At 45.0% G+C, this 26,716-nt stretch overlaps 1 protein-coding gene across 1 annotated transcript; it reads left to right on the top strand.

The window, feature by feature from the left end:
• Positions 1-7,292: 7,292 nt before the first annotated feature.
• Positions 7,293-26,068, top strand: LOC115176495 (zinc finger protein 26). The gene is made up of 9 exons (XM_029736534.1): positions 7,293-7,772; positions 10,734-12,444; positions 12,623-12,861; positions 13,106-13,285; positions 13,713-13,810; positions 15,791-15,885; positions 18,128-18,276; positions 22,431-22,718; positions 24,003-26,068. Exons 1-9 carry the CDS (start codon positions 7,617-7,619, stop codon positions 24,597-24,599), a joined length of 3,513 nt encoding a protein of 1,170 aa, XP_029592394.1. The 5' UTR covers positions 7,293-7,616; the 3' UTR covers positions 24,600-26,068.
• Positions 26,069-26,716: the final 648 nt, after the last annotated feature.

Raw genomic sequence — 26,716 nt, forward strand, 5'->3', positions numbered from 1 at the left:
CCCATTATAGGTGTAAAAAAATATCTGTTGGTGGCAGTAGTCCAGTGACTGTTGGGTTGTAGAAGATGGGTGACTCTGACTAACGCTATTCTGTATTATAATCTCTGCTAATCAAATTTTATCCCTTATAAAAAACTGTTTTATTTATTTGAAAGTGCATTTTGTTTTAGTGATGTATGCCAGTGAATGGGATGCGTCGAAACTGAGGCCTGTTTCAGTTCAGACAGTTTAGGACAATCTTCCTTTGTAGAGTTTAAAAACCAAACGGTCATGTGGTCAGAGGACAGATCAGTCCCTGCAGCCAATGGGAAAACACTGGGGAATGTAGGTGTTCATCTACCAAGACATTACTCCCAAACCAAGTCCAAAGTGTTAATTAGTTCTGAAAATTGAACTGTGTTATTTTGTTTTATTAAATTGGATACTAAACAGGAGCAAATTGAACTGGCATTTTAAATTGGATGAGGTGATTTTTTAGAAGCTTTTATCACACAGGTGATTCAAAAATCCAAAGGCGGGAACCGCTATATCTGTTTTATTAAACTGTTTCTGAGAAGAAACATTGAGGTGAAAGTCTTAATGTCTTTTATTTGAATAAGAGGGACCTTTTTAAAAGAATGGAATGTACATATTCAGTTTCTATAAGCTCTTGTCCCAGTCCGTTTAGCTGGAGACATGTGTAGGTGAGAAGTAAGCTTTGCACCTCTCCAAAGGGGATAGAGCGGAGCCGTAGGGGCCCGCTGCATCTCTTGTGCAGTGTAGATATGCAACCTGTGTGTAGGGAGGGGTAGGGCTCCTCCAGTCACACCTGTACACCAATGGCCATATATCCGTACTTGAACCAAAGCTCTGTCACATCAGCTTTGAAAGTACTTGGCACTTTCACTCCTCCCTCTCTCTCATTTTTCCTCAATTCAGTCTAGATGCACAATTACACTGCATGTAGGGGAGGTTTTAAGTGTAAGTGATTGTGTGTGTGAATGAGGTTTTTTTGTGTGTTTGACTTTCCCTGGCCATCTTCCATCTCCAAATCAACCCAATCTAGCACTCATGTTTTTGTAAGTCTAGATTCTAACAGCATCACAGTGATTTATCATCAGTAAAACCTTGTTTTCTTCTGGCCCACCAACACAGACTTGCATGTTCACCATGCGTTAGAGCAACCACACCTGTTCTCCCTCCCCACTCATCACCGCACTACAACGATGGTTTGATCAAAAATACCTGCACCCCAAAAAATGTAAATGCCCCAACCACTCTGGAGCCTTCTGTTCCTCTCCTCCTTCCTCTCCCACTCTCTCCTTCCCTCTCTTTCTCTCACTGTAAATATCAAGTACCTTTTTTTATTTAGTTTTTTTTGTTATTATATTGTTCTTGTAATTTCATTTTATTTTCTCTAGCAGAGGGGAGCTGGTGTAGCAGTGACCAGGCTCCTCCTCCTCAGTCTGTCTGTAAATACAACTTCATTTCAGTCTCTGGCTCGGGGGGAAAAAACTGAACAAAATGTTTCTCTCGTTTTTATTCTCTCCCTCCATTTCTCTCTCGTTGCCTTTCCCACATAAATATTATGATCACTTTATTTATTGTATTTTTGGGGGGTTTATTTGTTTCTCTGCGGGGGGGGGGGTTCGTCGTCAGCTGTAGGGTTTATTTTGTAAGAAGTCATCAATGCCCCGTGTCATGCAAAATATTCCAACTTCCAAGATACTGTACTTTGATCCAAACTTGGGAGTGTTTTCCAATAAAGTCCTGTATTTGCAACTACACATCCTAGCCAGTAGGTGGAACTACATACATTTTCTTTGATGTGAAGGGATTCTCACACGACTCTGCGTCTATGGTAGTCTAGCTGATGTCCCAACAGTATAAATGGCTGATCCTATGTAGGGTTATTGGTGATATTGCTGTATCTGGGTGTGTTTGAATGAGGGGATGGGTGGGGAGGGTGTGATGTGTCCCTTCTCCCGTATCCCACAAGTGTTTTGCGTAATGGGTTTAACCTGTTACTTCTGTCTGTGATTACATGAATGAGTGATTGAATTTAATGAATGGATGAACGAACTGACAAATCTTACAAAAGTGTGAGTTGGGAGAGCATGGATACATTTTTTTTTTAATCTTATGTTTTCCTAAAATGAAGAGCTAACTAAATGTGTTATTTGTGTTTTATTTTCCTGGCACGAGTTGGTTTTAATTTGTTGTGATCCTGATCTTTATGGCCCTGCACAAGGGTCATACCACATCACTGGTGGGAATGGAACGGTTTTGAAGTGGATGCGGGAGAGCGAGAGAAGGGGGGACTGAAAGAGGGACGGACTGGGAGAGACTTTTGTTTGTTGATATAAATAATTCAACTCATGAATAAAGTGATGAAACTGCCCTGGTCTCATGTTATAAAGAATGGAAGTGTGCATGCACACCAATTTATGTAGTGTCCTGTGGGAATGGCACCAAAACAATCTGCATTTATTGACCAGCGTACTTGACTGTTTTGGCTGCTAGTTGCAGACAGACATCTCATTTATGATTAACTTAATGAGGAACATTAAAACTTGGGTGTGCTTACACTACACAGGCCTACAATTAAAGGACACACCAATAAGTAGTTATGGCATTTGTTTGTTTTATCCAAATGAAGTCTGAATGGTAGTAATAAGGCAGCTGACGGCAGAGCAGGGGCCAGAATGCCATAAGGCACTTAGGTTTTTATAGTGTTTCCACAGCTGATTCATCTGTGAGAAGGCCAATGAGCCATCCATCAGGAGGAGGGGTTGAGCTGACTGATTCATCTTTCACGCTCCTTTTCTCTCCCCACTGGCAACTCAAGATGCAATCTGCCTGTCACTCATGACACCATGCTTTATGGTTCTGAGCTTGAGGAGACCGTCACCATGGAGGGCTGACCAATGTGAGTAGCTTCCTTTCCTCGTCACCTTTCCTTTATGCCCACTAATCTGAAAGGATACAACTGAGTAAAGCAATAGTGTCAAATAAGTCCACTAGAAAGAGAATTTTAATCAAATGGAAACAAATAGTCACTTCTGCTTCAACAAATGTCATGTGGTGTTAAACCCCATTGACCACAATTTGAACTGTAGTAGTATCTGACATTTACTACTATCAAAGCAATATTGCATGAGAGACCGTAGTTTATCATGAACGTTGGCACAGCTAGGATCATGGAGGAAAATCTCTAATGAAAGGCCACTCCAGTGTATACATGAGCCAGGTGGCTGAACACACAAATGGCTTGGAAGGATGAAATTAAAATAGTTATTGGAACCACACAAATGTCAGTGAAATGATACCTTGCTTGATGAAATGTTATGCCTCTTTAGTTAATGAAATTACAGATGGGAGAGCAGAAGGGAGGGTGGTGGCCAGGTGTCATTGGCTCATGAATAGGTGGGCATCATAGGCAGATTAATAGGCAGGCAGATCATAATATTCTTAATAGTTTAATCTGCACATTTGATGGTGTTGTCATATGATGTACCCCCTTACTGTTTCTGCTTTTAAGAGCCCAGTTGATATCTAGTGAGTCACTTGATATGTCACAGATATAATACCCTTGAACTATTCCATAACTATTCTAGAGCTTGTAGATCAGTACACACTTCAAACCTGTCTTTCCCATGGACTGGTCTCAGAGGGGTTCTAAGTTCTAACATTTCCATCCAACATGATTCAACCTCGACTGCCAAGGAGGGCAGGATTGAATTTTGTCGCCAGGTGTTCCTGAACCTTTTAGCTGCATCTGTTTTTTCTATATTCAACAGGAAATATAGATGGGATCCTACAGAACCTTTGCCTCCCGGTGCTTTAGAGAAATCTAGTGAACATTATAGTTTAAATCTGCCTCTCAGGTCCAGGTGGTAGCACTACTGAACTAACAGGAAGAGGCCTTGTCTGACCCGCTTAGCTCCATCAGCTCCACAGCAGTAGCTCAGTGAGACAGGAAGTGTCTCTAGAAACAGGAGAGAGAGAATGAGGAGGACAGATGGAGTGCAGCAGTAAGCAGGGGCTTTCCAGTATATGAACCACATCCCTCAATGTAGAACATGTCTGGGATGTTTCCACTCGTCATACAATGCGTCAAGGTTGAATAATGTTATTCTGCAGCACGTCAAGCAGCTTGCACAGTTTCCGTGGAGATTGAGTGGCCCCTAGCTGGCCCTCCCCTGGCTGTGTGCCCGGCCGCCTCTTTAACAATTTGGTGTCGGGTTAAACACTCTGAAGGAACCGGTCGTCCTCCCGAACAGCCCGGGGGAGAGAAGAAATGCTGTGGGACAGTCCATACTTTCTACCAACTACTGGATACAAAGCATGACGTGGCAGAATCATGGTGCTTCAGCAGCATGTTTAGGAATAGATATGCATTCAGTTACTGTGGGCTTTAAGATGAAAATGTGATTGATTGAGGTCTTAGTTCAAGACTTTCAGAGGTTTTATGAACAAATAGCACAAAGCCATGAGCTGCATCATGATCATGTTGAAATTTACATGAAAAAAATAAAAGGTAGGGTAGGGTAGGGTGGCAGGTAGCCTATCGGTTAGAGCACTGGCCCAGTAACCGAAAAGTCATTGGTTCGAAAAATATGTTGATGTGCCCTTGCTCAAGACTTTCAGAGGTTTTATGAATGAATAGTACAAAGCCATACGCTGCATCATGATCATGTTGTGATTACAGCTCAACTTCCAAGATGTTTACATTTAAAAAAAATTAAAAAAAATTCAACTAATTGTTGGTCGGCAGGTAGTTTAGCGGTTAGAGCGTTGCGCCAATAAGGTTGTTGGTTCGAATACACATGGTGAAAAATCTGTCGATGTGTGCCCTTGAGCAAGGTACTTAACCCTAATTTGCTCCAGGGGCGCTGTACTACTATGGCTGACTGTAAGCATGTCACTGCATATATGGTGTATGTGACAAAACATTTTTTTTAATGAAAGTTGCATGTTCTATCTTATTTGCTACAAAAACTATTTAAAACCGAGTTGATGAACAACAACAATTTAAGTGCCCTGTTTGGGACTTTTGACAGCCATCATGTTGCATTAAAGTCGTACGCTAAGTGCGTTCTTTTGTGTAGTGTAGTCGAATTCCATTGGTGTACGGCGTACGAGAGAACAGACAGCCAATCCGCTCAAGCCTTGTTAACATGTTGGAACAATAACACAACTTGTTTCTTCAAGAGATAGCGGCTTCAGTTTTCGGTGAGTTATTTTGTAATTATCTAACTTAATTCCTTTTTTTATGGATGGAATGTGACATCAGCCAGGATAACATTTCAGGGACTGATTTCTGTTTTCACGGAGTCTCAACGGGGGGAGACATCCAACGTTTACATCGAAACTGCAGCCGCCATTACACCACCGAAGAAGTGAATGCCACCCTTCTTCGTCGTTTTTACAAAGCACATTAAATATCTTCAGAGCGACTGCTGGCAGACAGTGGTGGATTAGTTAGCTAACCTGACAACTGACTTGTATTGATAAAGCTCAAGCAGTTTTAATGTGATATTAAGCGTGGTAATGTAGCTAAACGTTGCTTGAATTGTTTGTTTGCGGAAATGCTAGCTAGCAACTAGCTAGCTGGCTGTCAATCAATACAGAATAGGCTAACGTTATTTATCTTCCCACAAACCTGCAGCAACTAACTATAGTAATGTTAGTTGGCTAAATTAAACCCAATATAAACTTGCCAGTGCCACCAGCGAGGTAGCCACCATCTAACAAGATAGCAAACAGCTAAATTGCTGACCTCTGGGATTTGTCTGGATCACTTTAGGCATTAATTTGGCGCCATTCACTAATTTGCACTGTAATGGCCCAAATTAGTGTGAACGTATTGCAATGTGCAGTACACCATTCCACTAAAAGGTATTAGCTGCTTGTCGTATTGTGTTGCATGTTATTCTCTGTAGTTCTGTTGGGGAAATTATAAGGCTGTATAAAGTAGCCTATAATTATGAACTAATCATATACCATTGTGGAATAGATTATTATTGCCAGAAGATACTCTACCATTACACTTATTTACACATCTGCACTGGGGTCGGAACGCAATCGTGATAACATTAAGACACTGGAGCCAGCACGATATATGGGTCGGAAAACGTACCTCTATGTAGGGATGGGATATGCTACTGTACTCCAAATTTTACCTTTATCCACACTGCTTTATCGAGAAGATGGAAATTCTGCTAGTTTTCCCAGAAAAGTCATTTTCGTGCTCATGCTAGCTAGCTGTAGTCACAGCAGCCATTATGGAATGGCATGTCCACTGAAATGACACTGCTATTCCAAATTGGCTGTGGTGGCTACTGCTAGCTAGCATGAGGACGAAAAGGCAGTTGTGTATTTTTAAATAACCCATCCACCCTCTTTGGAAGACAAAAATAGCTTTTTTGTTTTTACAGCTTTTTTTGTTACAATTTTGTTACATATACATACATTCTCTACCTTTTTATGAGCACCAGCGTGGACAAAATAACAATTACCTACTGCCATTTTGTCTGAAAGTTCAAATCTCCTGTCTGACCAAAGCCCAGGAATACATGAAGATACTAATTTCCATCAGTAGAGGGCAATGTTTACAACATGACGTCAATCAAATCTTTTTACATCGTTCCCATTTTAAATGAGGACTTGCCAGCATTTATACATGGGGTAATACAACACATTCTCAATCGGTCTCCAAATAAAGATAATGCTATTTAGATGCATCAGCTCTGTGTGTGTGGTGGGAGGGATAGGCTACATTTAGGTTTCGTTAACCCTTGTGTAGCCTTAACATTCTGTATACTCCCCTCGTCCTAAGGGTAAAAAATGACCCGCCTTCACTAAACCCCTAAAATAAAGCATCTTAATTGAATTTTAAACCCCAAATCTATTTTGCACGAAGAAACAACTTGTCATTCATTACAAACTTTGTGAATATATGGGTTTTCCCTCTTCACAATGCAGAAAGACTGCATTTAATCAGTGGACACCAACCATGTTATTTTGCTGCTCTTTGACAAAAATGTCTCTTTCAGCTTGGGAGATTTCTTTATCTGAAGATGATGCATCATGCTCTGGGTTGTATTCTTCCCACTCTTCTTCTTCAGATACCTCCTCATCTTCTAAATCATTGTTCTCTTGTTCCTCCTGGACATCTGAAAAAATCAGATCTATGACCTGTTGGGCACTGAAACATGCACTCATGTTTAGTTCAATCAGTAGCACACAATCTCAATTTCTCATTGTGTTTTTGTGGTGTGTCAGAAATGACCCTAAGACAATCTTTGTACCCTGGTGGTGTACAGCTTTCATGGAAATATGAACAAAGGCGATGTTTCATTTTTTTCTGATGTTGGGGTTGCTAGGAAAAACCATCAAATTTCAAGTTGAAAAAATATAATTTAGGGGGTTTTCTCTGCTGTTAAACATAGTGGCTGGTCATTTTTGACCCTTAAGACAACACAAGGGTTAATAACATATTAGTTAGGCTATATTGTAGGCTAATAATTGAGTGCGTGTGTTGCTTGCAGACATAAAACAGACCACCCAACCTGAATTGAATATGATCAGTAATGCACTGTTTTGGTCTAGATCTCTCTCTCCCTGTGGCAGGTATGGCGATGGATAGTGCCTCTGTGTACATGTGCTTCCCCTGCTACCAAGAGTTTGACACCCTGGAGGAGGTGCTGGCCCACCAGCTGACCTGCACCACAGAGAACGTGGGGAGTGGGGCCCCCACCCCCGTCTCCATCCCCTTCCTACAGACTCAGGTAATAGTGGAAGCTTCAAACTCCATGGACATTTTAAACTAAATAGGCTAGGTCTAGAACATTGATAAACAATAACTTTTTATTAAACTTCTCTCATCTTTTGCACATCTAGGCTAAATGGTTCTGGATAAAAGCATCTGCTAAATGGCATATATTATTGTTATATTACAATTTATTAATGCAATGGTGTGTACATTTCATAGTGTCGCCATTGTTGTGCTCAAGGCCTCCCATGTGAATTGGAAAGCTTTGTGAGGCTGAAGCGTAATTCAGAGTCTACACACGCAGAGCCGTGATAGTCCGGCAGTCCGTCTGTGGGGGAGGTACAACCCGACCGCGCTCCTTCAAAATTCCCAACCAACGAGGCTCCAGTTTGTATGTGGTGACGGTTGAAAAATAGCTTGAGCCGCGCTGAGAATTCAAAAATGAAAGTCAATGGTCCAATACTCTAGAACACTGCTGTGCAGACGCGTACATGTTTTGGACTCTGATAAGGGCTGTAGCCTACAAAACTGCACTGCATTCTACCCAGTACAAAAGGAATTATCCTCCGTTAAGACATACATAACCAGGAATTTTCAGTTCACTTGTTAGTTGAGTCATAATAGGAAATTAGATGGCCAGCACTGTCCTTGTTTATTTTTTGGGGATAAAAATAGAAAATACAATATTCAATAATAAAAATAAAATAAGATGATGGATCACATTACTTTCTACATCAAATATTGAATTATAATATTCCAATGTACAGATACTTTTTCTGTTACTATGTAATTTGAGGGAATAACACTGTCCTTGTTCTCACTGTATCGCTACCTTGTAATGACAGCTACAGTATGCTTGGAGGTTTAAAACGGTGAGCCGTCGACCGTGAGGGACGTTTACCAGCGTCGCTCTCCAAAACGTGTCCCCAGCCTCCCATGGTGACGGTCTCCTCAAGCTCAGAACCATAAAGCGTGGTGTCATGAGTGACAGGCAGATTGCATCTTGAGTTGCCAGTGGGGAGAGAAAAGGAGCGTGAAAGATGAATCAGTCAGCTCAACCCCTCCTCCTGATGGATGGCTCATTGGCCTTCTCACAGATGAATCAGCTGTGGAAACACTATAAAAACCTAAGTGCCTTATGGCATTCTGGCCCCTGCTCTGCCGTCAGCTGCCTTATTACTACCATTCAGACTTCATTAGCTAGATTATCATCATTTCTGTGTAACATTAAAAGCAACATTGCTATAAAACGGGGTGTTTACATTTCAAATGAATGTAGGCTGCTATTATACCAAATGTTTTTTAACTTGACTTGTTTGGATCCAGAGAACTGTAATTACATGGAAGAGGCGTAGTAGGAAATTAGAAGCTTTGCTTTTTAGCATTAAAAAGGAAGATGGAAAATGAACACCGTGGTAGAACCACTTTGTAATATGTATGTATTTAACTACATTCCTATTACCCATCTTGCTTACCAAGAGGGAAAAGATTAAGTGTTTATTAAAAAGAAACTTCAGCAAAGGGGTGTGCTCCCTCAGTTACTTTAATTACATGTTGACCCATGTGTAATATGTTAGTGCACTTCCCAAGTTGAAGTCCAGTTCTGGAATCGGTAATTAAATCAATTCATTATATGGTACATGCCTCTATACACACTAGACAGGCTCACTGACCAAACAGGCCCACGGGCCCTGGTCAAAAGTAGAGAACTATAAGGAATAGGATGCTATTTGGGATGTAGACACAGTTTCCTGTCTCAAGTCCTTCTAGGAGACAGTGACTCAACCACCAGCGTCACATTGAAAATGCTCTCTCATCAAGAACATATTAATACACACATACATGACACTATTTCAAGAGCTCTGGGCGGTCTGCAGTAATCGTTTTTGCCACGTTGGATAAGAACAGTGTCAGCGGCAGTTCAAGTTACATAGTCTGGTTTTATAATTCAGCTCCCTTACTGAGCTAAAACGCTGAGTTGTGAGTACTTACTCTCAAACTAAATAAATCAGACATGGCTGAAATGTATTTTATTGGTGATTTAGTTAGTTTGCGGCATCAAAACAAGCATCCAAAAAATCTTTACTAAGACTCTGGAGATTTAACTATATCCATAATAGCAGTCTGTTTCTACATACGATACTAAATATGTTTCTGCATTCCTCAATTCTAACAATGATGCCAACAAATGACCTAAAGCTTACCTAAAGCAGAAACAAGCTGGTAGTACTCAGTCTAGGCTCTTATAACAGAATGAGCCACAGTGGTGCCTCTGCTTGAATGAAGACACTCCTGAAGGAACACATCATTAACCTCGACCTTGATGGTTCTTATCATCCTAATGGATCAACGAGCAGTTCTCAAACGCCACGGACTGACCCTCTGAACTCAACTGATAGGCCTGTGATATTTATCATCGCCCTGCCCCTCAGTCCTTACCCCCCCCCCTCAGAGAAACCCTCCCTCCCCGGCTCTGTTGATCTAAAGACTGCTCTGTCTCCTCTCATTGACCCCTCTCATTGACCCCTCTGTCTTCTGAATACTCTATTACTATACTCCTCTATTGTCATCCCTTATCTGCCTGACAAAAACACTGTTTCAATTGACTATGGACTTTTTCAACAACAACAAAGATATTGTTACATACACCACCAAGGTGCAGTGAAATGTGTTATTATACAGGGTCAGCCATAGTAGTACGGCACCCATGGAGCAAATTTGGTTTTTCACCTTGTCGGCTCGGGTATTCAAACCAGCGACCTTTGTTACTGGCCCAACCCTATAACTGCTAGGCTACCTGCTGGCCTGTGATGGTATTGCTATCCAGTACTGCCATGGAAACCTCCATTGTTAGGTGGAGGAGTTCTTTCAATTTGACACCAAAAAATATTGACGTTTTCGTTCACTCATTATTGTCCAGACTGGTCAGCTTGTGTTTTGTCTTCTTTTCTCACATTCTCTTTTTCTCTCTCTCCAGCAGCAGGTATATACCCAGCCCATTGCTCTATCGCCTGCCCCTCAGACCAAGGCCAGTGTCTCCTCTGTGCTGCCCAGCTCTGGTGCACCAGGTCTGGCCATGGCTAGCCCAAAGAAGCCTTCCTCAGGAGACCAGCCCAAGATCCTGTACCAGTGTGGAGACTGTGACGCCCTCTTCCACTCCCTGATCCTCTGGCAGCAGCACCGCAAACATGGCCAGTGTCTGCAGACCAAGGCAGGACCCATCCAACCACAACTAGGAGAGACTGGCTCTGGATCTGGATCAGAACTGGCCCCAGAGGGAGAGGGGAGGCACGGTCAGGCTGAAGTGGAGCTGGACCTGGGTCCAGATGAACCGAACGAACCAAACTCAACGGATGACCAAGAAGGAGGAGGGGACAGAGGAAGAGAGAGGGGTAGAGGGAGAGGAAGGGGAAGAGGAAGGAGTCAGGAGAGGGCACAACAAACCCAGCAGCAGCAGGATGTAGTGAAGTCTGAGCTGCCAGCAGAGAAAGAGGAGGATGGGATGAGTGCAGAGGACACATCAGCCACCCTGGATCACATGTATCTGCCAAACACCACCAACAGAGGGCAGGAAAGAGGAGAGGAAGAGCCAGAAACAGAGAGCATAGGGGAATCCACTGGATCTAAAGCCTCTGAGATCCAAGCTCAGGCAGCTCATTCATCTACAAAGGCCCAGTCTGCAGCAGACAGACAGTCCATCCCTGACACCGCTCCCTCCCAGGACCCCCCAGACCCCGCTCCCTCCCAGGACCCCCCAGACCCCGCTCCCTCCCAGGACCCCCCAGACCCCGCTCCCTCCCAGGACCCCCCAGAACCCGCTCCCTCCCAGGACCCTCCAGACCCCGCTCCCTCGCAGGACCCCTCAGCTGGTAACCCTGGGGAGGAGCAGACGTCCTACTACTACAGGATGAAGGCAGCCAAGAAGCTCAAGCCCCCGTCCAGCCTGCTGTGTGTGGACTGTGGCTCCAGCTTCGGCATGGTGTCTGAGCTGGTGACCCACCGTAAGGCCCAGCATGGCCTCAAGGAAGCCCTGCACCACTGCACCGTGTGTGGGGAGAGCTTCCTCAACACCACCCTCTTCCTCTACCACCGCAAGCAGCACAAGGAGAAAGGCAAGGAGGGGGTCACACAAACCCAGGCCCAGGGAGGACAGATGCAGGATGCAGAAGACCAGTATTACAAAATAGTAACACTGCAGCAAGAGGTGGTGGAAGAGATGGTGGAAGAGTCTAAAGAGGAGACAGCGGGGGTGGCGGATTCCCAGAACAATGGAACTGAGGAGCAGAACCAGGATGGAACCCCCTCTACTTCCACTGTCTCTACCTGTGCTCCGGTTCAGGTGCCCAAGGTGGTCCAGGGCCAGAATTACCTGTGTGCCCAGTGTGGAGCCAGCTTCAGTAAAGAGCCAGAGCTCAGTGCCCACCGTAGGGACAAGCACGGCCTGAACGAGCCCCTCCACCACTGTTCCCAGTGTGGTCAGAGCTTCATGAACACCACCCAGTACCTTTACCACCGACGCCAGCACCGTGGGGAACCGGGGACTGGGGCAGGAGCAACCACAGCCCCCCAGGGGCGCCCCCGCGCCCCCAAGAGGATGCTGTCCCCCCCTGCCGCCTCGTCCAGTGCTGCGTCAGGATCAGCGGCGAAAATACCTGCTATCAGGATACGCAGCATCAACGATCTCAATGGTGGGTTCAACCCAGTGGCAGCTGGGTTCAACCCAGTGGGAAGACTTAACTCTGCTGTAAAAAATCAAATAATAACTGATTCCAATCCAAACTGAATATTGCTAAGTTTCACTATTGTTTAAGGTAATTTTGACAGACCGTCGCTAGTTTCTGACCATGCTCTCTCCTCATTGGGTAGAGAACAAAGACCAGGGTAAAGAGGTGAATCCAGTCATCCTTAAGGAAGATCAGGAGGACAAGACTGTAGTGGGGGAACAACCGGACACCAACTTCCCCCCTCCAGCCAAGCTGATGCAGGACTGGTCCCGCACCCCTCTCCCCCACGTCTGCCCCCACTGTGGCCAGACCTTCACACGCAGGGGGTTCCTCCGCGCTCACGTCTTCAGCCACACCGGAGAGAAGCTCTTCACCTGCAAGGTAGACTGGACATGTGTTCTATTGAAAATGCTGTGAAATATTGGTGTTAATGACTGAAACTAGTTGTGTATCAACAAGTAGCAGGAGTTCGTTAGGAGTAGCTTCCTATTATATACTTCATGTTTATTGTTCTGTTTAATATATGTGACAAAATCTTAGTGCTCTTGTGCTATGTGAAATAGCTATGTTGTACTGGGCTTCCGTCAATCAAATTTATCCTCGTTCTTCTTCTTGGTTAATTCAGGTGTGTCAGAAGTCGTTTGCGTCCTCTCCCAACCTGCTGCGCCACAGCCTGACCCACATGGGCACCAAACCTTTCCCCTGCTCCGTGTGTGGCAAGCGCTTCTCCCAGCCGGGCGTCCTGAAGAGGCACGGCCTCACCCACAGCCAGCCCAAATCCCGCCGCCGCAGGTCCCGATGGAAGGTCAGACATGGGGGGGAGTCACTGCACCCTATAGTACACTATTCCCTATGTGGTGCACTACTTTTGACCAGGGCCTATAGGGCTCTGGTCCCCATCGGGCTCTGGTCAAAAGTAGTTCAATATATAGGGAATGCGGAGCCATTTGGGACACAGCCCTGGATTACCTGATTGTTTTTAGAATGTCTTACAACCCCCTGAGAACATCTCTGAACACACCACAGACAAGTCCTGGAGAGCCACAGCGTGAACAGGGTTTTACTCCAGCCCAATCGGGTGTGTTGATGCTGGGCTGGAACAAATATCTGTCCACACTGAGGCTCTCTAGGATCGGAGAAATTCAGGAATGCTATTTGTCTCTACGTTAACATTGAGACAGGCTGTTAGTTGTTTCCCCTGATGTTGTGCTGTGTCAATGACATCCCTGCAGAAGAGGACACCAGAGGGGGAGGATGGAGAAAGCCAGCTGTTCGCCTGTCCCAACTGCACTGCTTGCTTCCAGACTGACCAACAGCTGCAGGAGCACAGGTACGGGAGTGACTGGGCTGTGACTCAATTAAATGTGCAGGTTGAAAGCAACCCCAAATGCCTGTTTCACAGAACTAGATTAGACAAGGACCACAGGTGACGCATTTCAATGTGTAAGTTACCTTGATTGAACAAACACTCGGCGGTACTGTATTTACTGTGACAGTAGAGCATAAGACTGGACTGAGGACAGGAGATGTGCTACACACAACCCAAACACAGGCCAGACCCTGTTCCTACACAGGCCGGACCCTGTTCCTACACAGGCCGGACCCTGTTCCTACACAGGCCGGACCCTGTTCCTACACAGGCCGGACCCTGTTCCTACACAGTGAGGGGATTTAGACAGAGTTGTTGACAGAGATACCTCAGTGCCCTTGAGCCCTCGCCAGCGATGATTGACAGGCGGGCGGCGGTAAATTAAGATGATAACGATAAGGGGTAGGATGACAGACCGGCTGAGGAACTAGAGGTGGGGGATGCAGGGAGGGAGGAGGTGAGGCAGGAGAAATGATCCGGGGATCAATAGGAGGGCGTGATCAGGGAGTGAATGGAACGTTACCCTTGAACTGCTTATCAATGTGTAGTTGGGGCGAAGCAGGAAGTCCCAGTGTCTCTGCAGGGTACAGTCCGTATCTCTACACCCCCTCTCATTAGCGAACACTGGGGGGTGTGGAGAGACGACCTGGACTGAAGCTTTAATTCTCAGGGTCATCTTGGCCTGAAATATTGATTCCTATTGTCAGCCCTGTGCAGAGGGATGATCGACCAGACAGTTTATATAGGGCTCTAAGTGGTCAACTGCACACACACTATGTTTACCATCTAATATTAAACAACGGGGTTAAGTACTTTACAAATCCACCATCATCAGTCATAAATTATACGTAGAACACAATGTATTTTTCAGTGATTCATAATCATTATTTCTTTAGCTGGCCTGATGCCCACACTGACCATCTAGGACAGTGTGACGAGCATTATCGTTACCAAGGACATTGACTCAGCTGCTTGTAATGCATTGGCTAGTGGTGAGCACTAAAACACCTGCTAGCCAGGGTTGATTAGTGGAATCTGAGGGTTTTAATGCTGGGCTAGAATAAAACCTTGACACTGCAGGACTATAGTTAAGAGTTGAATACCCCCAACAGTACACATTTGTATTGTAACTCTGGACAAACACACCTGATTCAACTTGTCAACTAATCATCAAGCCCTCAAAGAGTTGAATGAGGTGTGTTTGTCCGGGGCTACAACGAAGCTGTGTACTGTTGGGGGTACTGGAGGACCAGGGCTGAGAAACACTGCACTAGTGATAAAACACAACACTGATCCAGCCAGTTAAATACATCCTAGTGGTTCTCCTTCCTCTCCTTCCCCCAGGCTATATCCTGCCATTATGGAATGGATAAACATAGGCTCTCATATCTCATCACACACTGAAACCACCCGTTTATCTGCAGCCATTGTATTATATGACACACCTAATGACTCCGTATTGAACCTTAAAAGGCTTAACAACATGGTTAAGCACTCAGGTCTGGAGGTAATCCTAATACTGTGACACTAAGGTGATAGCCAGCATGTGGTTGTGTGTGTTATTCCTCCTCTGTGTGGATGAGGATTACAGTGGGCCCTTGAAGCGTGGCTTACATGCATCTACAAATGACACACTGCACTGTTATTAGTAACAGTGAGCTGCTGCACATATTGTTGATGATGGTGGTGCCCCTTTGTCCCTTTTCCTCACAGCTTTATTTCTTTCTCAGCTTCCAAGAAAAACATATTGCTCATTGCAGTATTGTATTATAGCCCTTGTTTTTTATAGCTCTTTGTTTTTATCCCTCTCTTTTTTCATTTTCTGCTCTGAAAATCCCCCAATACATTTAGTATCATTTATTCAGCAGTGTATTACTAACATTAGTTGTTGTTTACACTTCTTCCCCTTTTCTCTTCCCTTCATTGTGTTGTGTCCATCAGACTGCTCCACACCAGCCACCCGTTCCCCTGCTCTGTCTGTGGAGAGGCCTTCAAACGCAGGAAGGAGCTGGACCTGCACTCCCTCATTCACCAAGGTAGCGCCTCCCCTCTCCTTCTCTCTGTGTGTCTGATAAGCACTCGACGAGACAGAGACCAGTGCCCGTATCCAAGCGTCTGAGTAGAAGTGCTGATCTAGGATCAGTTTAGCCTTTTACATCATAATTAATTAGATTATAAGGACAGTGGTGATTATATAGTGTGTATGTGTGGCTGTGAATTAGTGAAGCTGCTCATAATGGGACTGATTTCCATGTTAAGTATGCAGAAGTAATCCATGCGCCTTAGTAATAATTAGGGGTATAATGGTTCACCAAACTTATGGTTCGGTAAGTATTGCATTTTTGTGGTCACGATTCGGTTTCTGTACAGAGGGAAAATGACCGGATTGTTATGTTGGGCATCAAGTTTCAACTCTGCGTTTGTAACCATGTGGGAGGTGGGTATTTACCAGATGTGAAGTCGTAAATACCAGTTGGATGCACTCATGTGATTTGAACTCGTTTACAAACGCGGATTGGCTAATGGCCAACAAGCTGTGTCAACCATAAACTAAAAGTAGAGCTATCACGCTTGTAAACAAATTCTAGTTAAAAAACCACACTAATAGATTGCTTTTTATAAATAATGTTTTGTTGCATTTAACTGCCGAAAATGCTGTTATAAAGGTCATTTCCTTAGTAGGTGACGTCAGAGGTTACCATGTGGGAGAAGTGGATTCTCAGGATGATAGACCAGTTTCCCAATAGTAATTACTCCGTTGAAGTGGATTATTCCCAGTTGTATGTGTTAAATTCCCACGTGGTTGTGAACGCACCATGACACTGCCTCCTTCAGTGTCAGATGCGTGTTTGTAGCGCGATACATCTCTCACTCCGGGGTAATGTGATGGGCTGTCACTATAAGCACAACACGGTGCATTGGCCAATTCATTGAAAACTTCGGCTTTGGTTTGTCTATATAGAGTGGGTACTACCTGTTTGCTGAAATAGGTGCAAGTGGGAAGTGCGTACCTGGCTCGAGCACTTTCACAAGGAGTTAAAACCCCCTATTCTAAACCACCGGGAATGGATGCATACCCACGGCTATAAACCAAAGGCTGTAAAAAAAATATAAACATAGCCTACCTATCGCTCTTGTAATTTATTTGGCCCGGTCAGAATCAGCTGCCAAGGGCTACTTGAATGCAGAGGGAAGACGACGATGTGTAGTTTCTTTGCCTTTCCATCTTACTCTGGTATACTGGGGCCCACTGGTGATGTTGCTGTAAATGTGTCAACATTTTTGAAGTGTTGTTAACTACATAGGCTATTCTCGTTGAGCGTGGCGACTTAGTTGGGGATAAAACAGTAACACTATCTATCACCCCTATAATCTACTGGGAAGCCTAAATGTTCCCAAACTGTTGAGTTAAAAGATGGAGGATCCTCCAATTCTGGTCTATCGACTCGACCGCACCAATTAATGGGTCACGGCAACCTCATCGGTGCGGTCGGAGAGCGATGTGATTGGTTGGAATTGATCCATTGATTATTAGTTAATGCTCTATTGATGGAGAGGCTCCTTATTAAATGTTTCAACGGAGGGCTCCTCAGGGGGGACTGGTGAACGCTCCAGCCTGGAGGGAGGATTCCGCTGGGTTGGAGTTGCCATAGTAACTGTAGACGCCGGCGGCTAAGATGGGGAACCATCAAAGCTCAGCGTCTTTTCTCATCTTCTTTTGCTACACAGAAACAGACAGAGAGCCTGAGAGTGTTTACCAACATCCAGACTGTCAACAGTAGTGCATGTGTCTGTCTGTGTGTCTATAAATAAGTTACCTTAAGCCACATACTGTAGCCTATACTGAGTGATGACTATACAGATAGAATACCCTGTAACCCAGTGTGTGTTTTGGTGGGTAGGGACAGGAGGGGCCTGTGACCAGGGCCTGTGACTGTCTAAATACCCACTCAATCTATACATCCCTGCACTTTCCATGTTTAGTGTATTTCAACTGATTTCATGTTTTTATGGTATTTTTATTTAACCTTTTATTTAACGAGGCAAGTCAGTTAAGAACAAATTCTTATTTACAATGACGGCCTAGGAACAGTGGGTTAACTGCCTACGACAGATTTGTACCTTGTCAGCTCGGGGATTCGATCGAGCAACCTTTCTGTTACTGGCCGAACGCTATAACCACTAGGCTACCTGCCACCCCATGTACACACTCGGAACACTGTGATAAACACTAATTTAGTAAGTAATTAACTCATTCTGCCCACCCCATCTCCCCAGATAAGGAGCCAGTGTTGTGCCCCCACTGTTCCTCCCAGTTCTTGAACCAGTCAGTGTTAGACATCCATCTGCAGCGCTGTACCAGCTCAGAGGGGGACAAGACTGTGGGCCGCGGCCGGGGACAGGGACGGGGACGCTCCATGGGACAGGTACACTGGCCGCCTACTCTATACTAGTTATTCCTTGTATGTATGTATGTATGTAATGTATGTATGTATGTATGTATGTATGTATGTATGTATGTATCTACTGTAATAGTATGATTCCTTATATATGTGTATGTCTACTGTAATAGTATTATACCTTATATTCAAATCACATTGTATTAGTCACATGTGCCGAATACAACAGGTGTAGACCTTACATGAAATGCTTACTTGCGAGCCCCTAACCAACAGTGCAGTTTCATAAAATACGGATAAGAATAAGAGATAAAAGTAACAAGTAATTAAAGAGGAGCAGTAAAAAAAATAACAATATATACAGGGGGGTGCCGGTATAGAGTCAAGCGGGGGCACCGGTTAGTTGAGGTAGTATGTACATGTAGGTAGAGTTATTAAAGTGACTATGCATAGATGACAACAGAGAGTGGCAGTGGTGTGGGTGGGGGGGGGGGGGGGAGAATGTGAATACTCTGGGTAGCCATTTGACTAGATGTTCAGGAGTCTTATGGCTTGGGGGTAGAAGCTGTTTAGAAGCCTCTTGGAACTAGACTTGGCGCTCCGGTTCTGCTTGCCGTGTAGTAGCAGAGAGAACAGTCTATGACTAGAGTGGCTGGAGTCTTTGACAATTTTCAGGGCCTTCCTCTGACACCGCCTGGTATAGAGGTCCTGGATGGCAGGAAGCTTGGCCCCAGTGATGTACTGGGCCGTTCGCACTACCCTCTGTAGTGCCTTGCGGTCGGAGGCCAAGCAGTTGCCATACCAGGCAGTGATGCAACCAGTCAGGATGCTCTCGATGGTGCAGCTGTAGAACCTTTTGAGGATCTGAGGAGCCATGCCAAATCTTTTCAGTCTCCTGAGGGGGAATAGGTTTTGTCGTGCCCGCTTCACGAATGTCTTTGTGTGCTTGGACCATGTTAGTTTGTTGGTGATGTGGACACGAAGGAACTTGAAGTTCTCAACCTGCTCCACTGCAACCCCGTCGATGAGAATGGGGGCGTGCTCAGTCCTCTTTTTCCTGTTGTCCCCAATCATCTCATTTGTCTTGATCACGTTGAGGGAGAGGTGGTTGTCCTGGCACCACAGGGCCAGGTTCTGACCTCCCCTATAGGCTGTCTCGTTGTCATCTGCAAATTTAATGATGTTGTTGGAGTCGTGCCTGGCCGTGCAGTCATGAGTGAACAGGGAGTACAGGAGGGGGCTGAGCACACACCCCTGAGGGGCCCCTGTGTTGAGGATCAGCGTGGCGGATGTGTTGTTACCTACCCTTACCACCTGGGGGCAGCCCGTCAGGAAGTCCAGGATCCAGTTGCAGAGGAAGGTGTTTAGTCCCAGGGTCCTTAGCTTATTGATGAGCTTTGAGGGCACTATCGTGTTGAACGCTGAGCTGTAGTCAATGAATAGCATTCTCACATAGGTGTTCCTTTTGTCCAGGTGGGAAAGGGCAGTGTGGAGTGCAATAGAGATGGCATCATCTGTGGATCTGTTGGGGTGGTATGCACATTGGAGTGGGTCTAGGGTTTCTGGGATGATGTTGTTGATGTGAGCCATAACCAGCCTTTCAAAGCTCTTCATGGCTACAGACGTGAGTGCTACGTGTCGGTAGTCATTTAGGCAGTTTACCTTAGTGTTCTTGGGCACAGGCACTATGGTGGTCTGCTTAAAACATGTAGGTATTACAGACTCGGACAGGGAGAGGTTGAAAATGTCAGTGAAGACACTTGCCAGTTGGTCAGCGCATGCTCGCAGTACATGTCCTTGTAATCCGTCTGGCACTGCGACCTTGTGAATGTTGACCTGTCTAAAGGTCTTACACCGGCTGCGGAGAGCGTGATCACACAGTCTTCCGGTACAGCTGGTGCTCTCATTTCATGTTTCAGTGTTATTTGCCTCGAAGCGAGCATAGAAGTAGTTTAGCTCGTGTCACTGGGCAGCTCTCGGCTGTGCTTCCCTTTGTAGTCTGTAATGGTTTCCAGGCCCTGCCACATCCGACGAGCGTCAGAGCCGGTGTAGTACGACTCCATCTTAGTCCTGTATTGACACTTTGCCTGTTTGATGGTTCGTCAGAGGGTAGAATACCTGTAATAGTAGAATATATATATAAAAAAAATAAAGGGAACACTTAAACAACACATCCTAGATCTGAATGAAAGAAATAACCTTATTAAATACTTTTTTCTTTACATAGTTGAATGTGCTGACAACAAAATCACACAAAAATAATCAATGGAAATCCAATTTATCAACCCATGGAGGTCTGGATTTGGAGTCACACTCAAAATTAAAGTGGAAAACCACACTACAGGCTGATCCAACTTTGATGTAATGTCCTTAAAACAAGTCAAAATGAGGCTCAGTAGTGTGTGTGGCCTCCACGTGCCTGTATGACCTCCCTACAACGCCTGGGCATGCTCCTGATGAGGTGGCGGATGGTTTCCTGAGGGATCTCCTCCCAGACCTGGACTAAAGCATCCGCCAACTCCTGGACAGTCTGTGGTGCAACGTGGCGTTGGTGGATGGAGCGAGACATGATGTCCCAGATGTGCTCAATTGGATTCAGGTCTGGGGAACGAGCGGGCCAGTCCATAGCATCAATGCCTTCCTCTTGCAGGAACTGCTGACACACTCCAGCCACATGAGGTCTAGCATTGTCTTGCATTAGGAGGAACCCAGGGCCAACCGCACCAGCATATGGTCTCACAAGGGTCTGAGGATCTCATCTCGGTACCTAATGGCAGTCAGGCTACCTCTGGCGAGCACATGGAGGGCTGTGCGGCCCCCCAAAGAAATGCCACCCCACACCATGACTGACCCACCGCCAAACCGGTCATGCTGGAGGATGTTGCAGGCAGCAGAACGTTCTCCACGGCGTCTCCAGACTCTGTCACATCTGTCACGTGCTCAGTGTGAACCTGCTTTCATCTGTGAAGAGCACAGGGCGCCAGTGGCGAATTTGCCAATCTTGGTGTTCTCTGGCAAATGCCAAACAACCTGCATGGTGTTGGGCTGTAAGCACAACCCCCACCTGTGGACGTCGGGCCCTCATACCATCCTCATGGAGTCTGTTTCTGACCGTTTAAGCAGACACATGCACATTTGTGGCCTGCTGGAGGTCATTTTGCAGGGCTCTGGCAGTGCTTCTCCTGCTCCTCCTTGCACAAAGGCGGAGGTAGCGGTCCTGCTGCTGGGTTGTTGCCCTCCTACGGCCTCCTCCACGTCTCCTGATGTACTGGCCTGTCTCCTGGTAGCGCCTCTATGCTCTGGACACTACGCTGACAGACACAGCAAACCTTCTTGCCACAGCTCGCATTGATGTGCCATCCTGGATGAGCTGCACTACCTGAGCCACTTGTGTGGGTTGTAGACACCGTCTCATGCTACCACTAGAGTGAAAGCACCGCCAGCATTCAAAAGTGACCAAAACATCAGCCAGGAAGCATAATAACTGAGAAGTGGTCTGTGGTCCCCACCTGCAGAACCACTCCTTTATTGGGGGTGTCTTGCTAATTGCCTATAATTTCTATTCCATTTGCACAACAGCATGTGAAATTTATTGTCAATCAGTGTTGCTTCCTAAGTGGACAGTTTGATTTCACAGAAGTGTGATTGACTTGGAGTTACATTGTGTTGTTTAAGTGTTCCCTTTATTTTTTTGAGCAGTGTGTATGTGTGTGTGTGTATATATATATATATATATATATATATATATATATATATATATATATATATATATATATATATATATATATATATATATATATATATATATATATATATATATAAATTATTTTTATTTAATTTTTTTTTACAAATGTTCGAATATTTCTTCCACTTTGACAGAGTATTTTGTGTAGATTGTTGACAAAAGGATTACAATTATGTCCATTTTAATTCCACTTTGTAACACAACAAAATGTGGAAAAAGTCAAGGGGTGTGAATATGTGAAGGCACTGTATAGACATAGATACTGTAATAGTAGGATCTTACTCTACACTAGTTATACCTTATAGACAAAGATACTGTAATAGTAGGATCTTACTCTACACTAGTTATACCTTATAGACATAGATACTCTAATAGTAGGATATTACTCTACACTAGTTATACCTTATAGACGTGTCCCTCCTCTCTGCTCATCCAGGTGGAGTGTGATATGTGTGGTCATTGCTGTATGACCCAGGAGGGTCTAGACCTCCATCGGCTGTCCCATACGGGTCAGACCCCGCTGCGCTGCCCCCTGTCCCCCTGCAGACGGCGCTTCGCCTCCAGCTCTGCCCTGGGGGAGCACATTGTGGCCCACTGCCAGGGGACTCTGGGGAAGGGCCGCGGCTCCAAGAGGTTCCACTGCCAGATCTGTGGGAAGGACTTTGCCTACACCTCCACCTTCAACGTCCACATGAGGATCCACACCGATGAGAGGCCCTTCGAAGTAAGGGGGTGGGGGGTGGAGATGATTGATTGTGTGCGTGGTGGGTTATCTACTGCACACGACTGACGTTCGTTATGGTTTGTCTTGTTCTGAAGTGATTTAAAACACAAGGGATCAATTAGATTGTCAAATTTTTTAGCAGAAGCAGAAAAGGCCGTCCGGACAAGACTTCTGCCTGTGGTTACTTTTATTATTATTTCATTCACTTCTCACTTCCCCCCTGCTGCTCCCCCAATGGACATTCACCCTGCCCCACCCCCCAATGGAAATGTATCATTGTTACAGTTGTAAATATGGATATTTTATTCACTTCTCTTTTTGACCTGCACCGTTGGAGCTCGGAGCTTAACAATGTCACCGTACCCTGCAAATGACATCTGTGACCCTGTGCATGTGACTAATAAACTAATCTAATCATCTCATCTAAAAAATACAAGCTGTGGTTGTGGTCACCCCAGTGTATTATGCCCGCTGGTGTCCTCCCTTCCTCTACACTTCCTATGATTAATGAGTGGGGCTGAGTTAGAGCCTACCATCTCCCCTCTGTGTTACTATTCTGGGACCCAGCGCCATTAGGCAGTGTCCTAAACACAGGACCAACCAGCCTCTCTGCTCACTGTGGCAGAACAACCCCAGGCTTCTATAGTTCAATAAAAATGCAGTCCAAGCTGTAAAGGTACTGGTGAGAATGTCCCTCTGGTTCTGCTAATGGTAGGCGTTGTCTCTGTGGTCATTCAGTATGGCAGACAGGCAGGTAACACTGCTGTGTGGAAAAAGATGAATGTCCTTCAGTAGTAGTGCAGCTCTGTTCTGTCAGCTTCTTTTTTTCTGTTCAGTCCCCTGTGTCCCTCTTTCTGTTCTTTATCTCTACCTACCATTGTCCTCTGCCCTCCCTAGATCTCTCTCGCTCTCTCTCTCTCTTCTCACACATTGTTTTTCTACCCCTCCTATTCTTCAGCCAGAAGTGCTGTGTCTACAAATTTGGAGAAGTGTTTCAGAAAAACATTTTTCATAAGTTTTCAAGATGTATAAAATCTATGAGTTTTAATGTCCGCTCTTCTCCTCTTGTCCTTGTTCTCTCGTTATGTTTTCCAATCCTACCCATCCTTCTCCCCTCCACTCTTCTTCCTCCTCTTCAACTTCTCCTCCCTCTTTCTTTCCGTTCACTCTCTGCCTCTCTTCTCTCTCCTCTTCCCCTTTCTGCACTCTTTCCCCCTCTCTCTCTGTCCTCCTCCCACTCTCTGCTCCTCCCACCCCCCATGTCCCCTCCTCCTCCTCTCTCAGTGTTCTACGTGTGGGAAGCGTTTCCGCCAGCTGCCCCACCTCAAGGACCATGAGCGTATCCACAGCGGCCTGCGGCCCTTCTGCTGCTGGGTGTGTGGTAAAGCCTTCAGTGTGGCCGGCCGTCTTACTGAGCACGCCCGCATCCACAGCGGAGAGACGCCCTACACCTGCCATCACTGCCCCTCAGCCTTCCGCTCACGCTCCAACCTCGACAAACACATCCGTCTCCACGATGACGGAACGGGTGGAACCACGGCCAACGACGCAGAGGCGGAAGATGCGAGGGTGCTCTTGTCTACAGGGACGGGATCAGGTGGCGAGGGGGAGTCGGCAGTGCAGACCATTCTGCTGGTCCAGGCGGATGGAACCACAGAGGGGGTGATGGTGCCGGCCGTGCCCGTCTCAGAGCACTCCTCTGGGGCTATGTTCTCTGGGCAGGCTGGGTCCTCCCAGGTGGTGTTCTTGGGTGGTCAGGCCATCTCTGTCCCCTCCCTCTCAGCCATCATGGAGGGACATGAGATCCCCTCGGTCACTGTGGTAGAGGGACAGGATGTACCACACACCATAGAGTTCATCCTAGAGGAGACCATCTCATAGAGGAGACTGGAGAGGGAAGAAAGGAGAGGGTTTGTGATAGAATGTATTAGACTGAAAGAGGGTAGGATTTTCAGTTAGTGTTGAGTTAAATCAAGAGGTATAGTTTTTGCTGTTTCCTCAGTGCCGGGGCTATTCTTGTTAAATGGTCCGAAATATTGTTTAATCGACTTAAATGATCTACGCATCTACATATGAATTGATTTTGACAGAGTTTAGTGAAGGATCGGATATGTGGCCCTTAAGCTTTGAGAGGTGCTTGGAAGAGCAGAATTGATTTTAAATGTTGAAATCGTACAGCGAAGCCAGTGAAGCAAACAGCAGTTGCATGGTAAAGCATTTATCCTGTTTACAATGAGAAGTTGATTGAAAAGCTGATTGTAAAAGTGTTCCCAGAGTGTGTACCGTCAATATTATTTAGAGTGAGTTTTATCAGGGTTGGACTTGAGTCGCCCATAAAATGTCCTCCTGTTTTCTTTTTAATAAAAGGCTTCAGCTTGCACTGTTTCTCCAACGCTTCTATCATTTTATAAGGAGGATGACACGTGGTCCTCGCCCTGAAACATCTCACACATCAGATAGGATGACCTTTATGGACCCCACTGTAAATCCACAACGCTCTCGCTTGACATCATCAATATGGACTTTCTGACACAGGTACCCACCGAGTCACAGAGGCAGAGCTCAGGAGGGCAGCAATATGAGATGTCCCCATACAAGTCATGTAATTACCCAGGATATTTGTTTCAATGTTTGTCACTGTTGACATATATAGATTTAACAGTAATATTAATATAATGTCTATGACATAAATATGAATAGATGAAGTTAATATTGTAATTCCATATGATAAGGAAGGAGAGGATTTATGATGATCTCAACTGAATGAGGAAGTACACGTCATATTGCTGTATCATTATGCTATAGTGGATAGCTAGATATCAAAAAGAATGATCTAATTTGTGTTTAAATGGAAAAAGGCTTGATGTGATAGAACTTTTCCAGTGCTGCAGCAGCCCATAATCGTAATCTAAAGCGCCGTTTATGACTGTTGCACACCCAGCGAATGCTGACTGGAGCGTTTTCACACAAACACTCTGTCTTGATTTGTTTTCATGACATGAAATGAGAAATGCTGTTGATTGTGTTGGAGACAGAGAGAGAAATTGGCTCATTTTAGCATAGGAGCCAAGTATGAAAATGTTTTTTTTTTAGTTTTCAGCCTTTCATGGGAAGAGAGAATGTATTCTGAAAATTTAACAGACCCTCACTAGTGTGAGATAAGGAACCAGCAGTGTTATTGGTGAGTGGTTAGCATGTCTTGGGGATATGATCTATGTGCATCTGTAACTTTCTCACTAATCATTATTCCCTATTCATTCAGGATTATCTGTAATCATGGTAGCATACACATTCATGACGAATTGTTTAGAAACATGTATTCTTATTTACAATAAAATTGACTCAATAATGACACATTATTTACTATTCATTTCTATTGGGCACAAAATAATCTGAAACACAACCAAAACAAACTGCAAATGCATTCAACAAGTTAGTAGTCACAAGCTACACAATTTGTCCAAATCCTTTTCCTTCCTTAAATGGGGGGGGACTATGTACAAAAAGTGCTGTTCTTTCTAAATGGTTCACCCGATATGGATGAAATACACTCAAATTAAAGCTGACAGTCTGCACTTTAACATCATTGGCATTGTATCATTTCAAATCCAAAGTGCTGGAGTACAGAGCCAAAACATGTCACTGTTCCAATACTTTTGGAGCTCAGTGTATGTGGCCCAACTGGAGGATTGCTAAAAACATTGTGGGCTAAATGTCGTTAGAATTTGTTGTAACACATTTATCACTGACTAAAGAGATGGGACTTGTCAGTCTGCACTTTAACCCCCTAGTCAATGTATAATTTCAACAACAAGAAAACGTGTCATTGTCCAAATACTTTTGGAGCTCACTGTATTTCCCACCAACCTCCAGTATAGATGAATGCACATACATGTACATTGCCATTCATCAATGCATCTCCAGCAGACTAAGTAGCCTTGTATCATAGCATGGTCATCTCTACTGTGTCTCTAGTCATTTAGTAGATGGTAGATGTT

This window comes from Salmo trutta, chromosome 37 (assembly GCF_901001165.1).
Source record: "Salmo trutta chromosome 37, fSalTru1.1, whole genome shotgun sequence".
NCBI lineage: Eukaryota > Metazoa > Chordata > Actinopteri > Salmoniformes > Salmonidae > Salmo > Salmo trutta.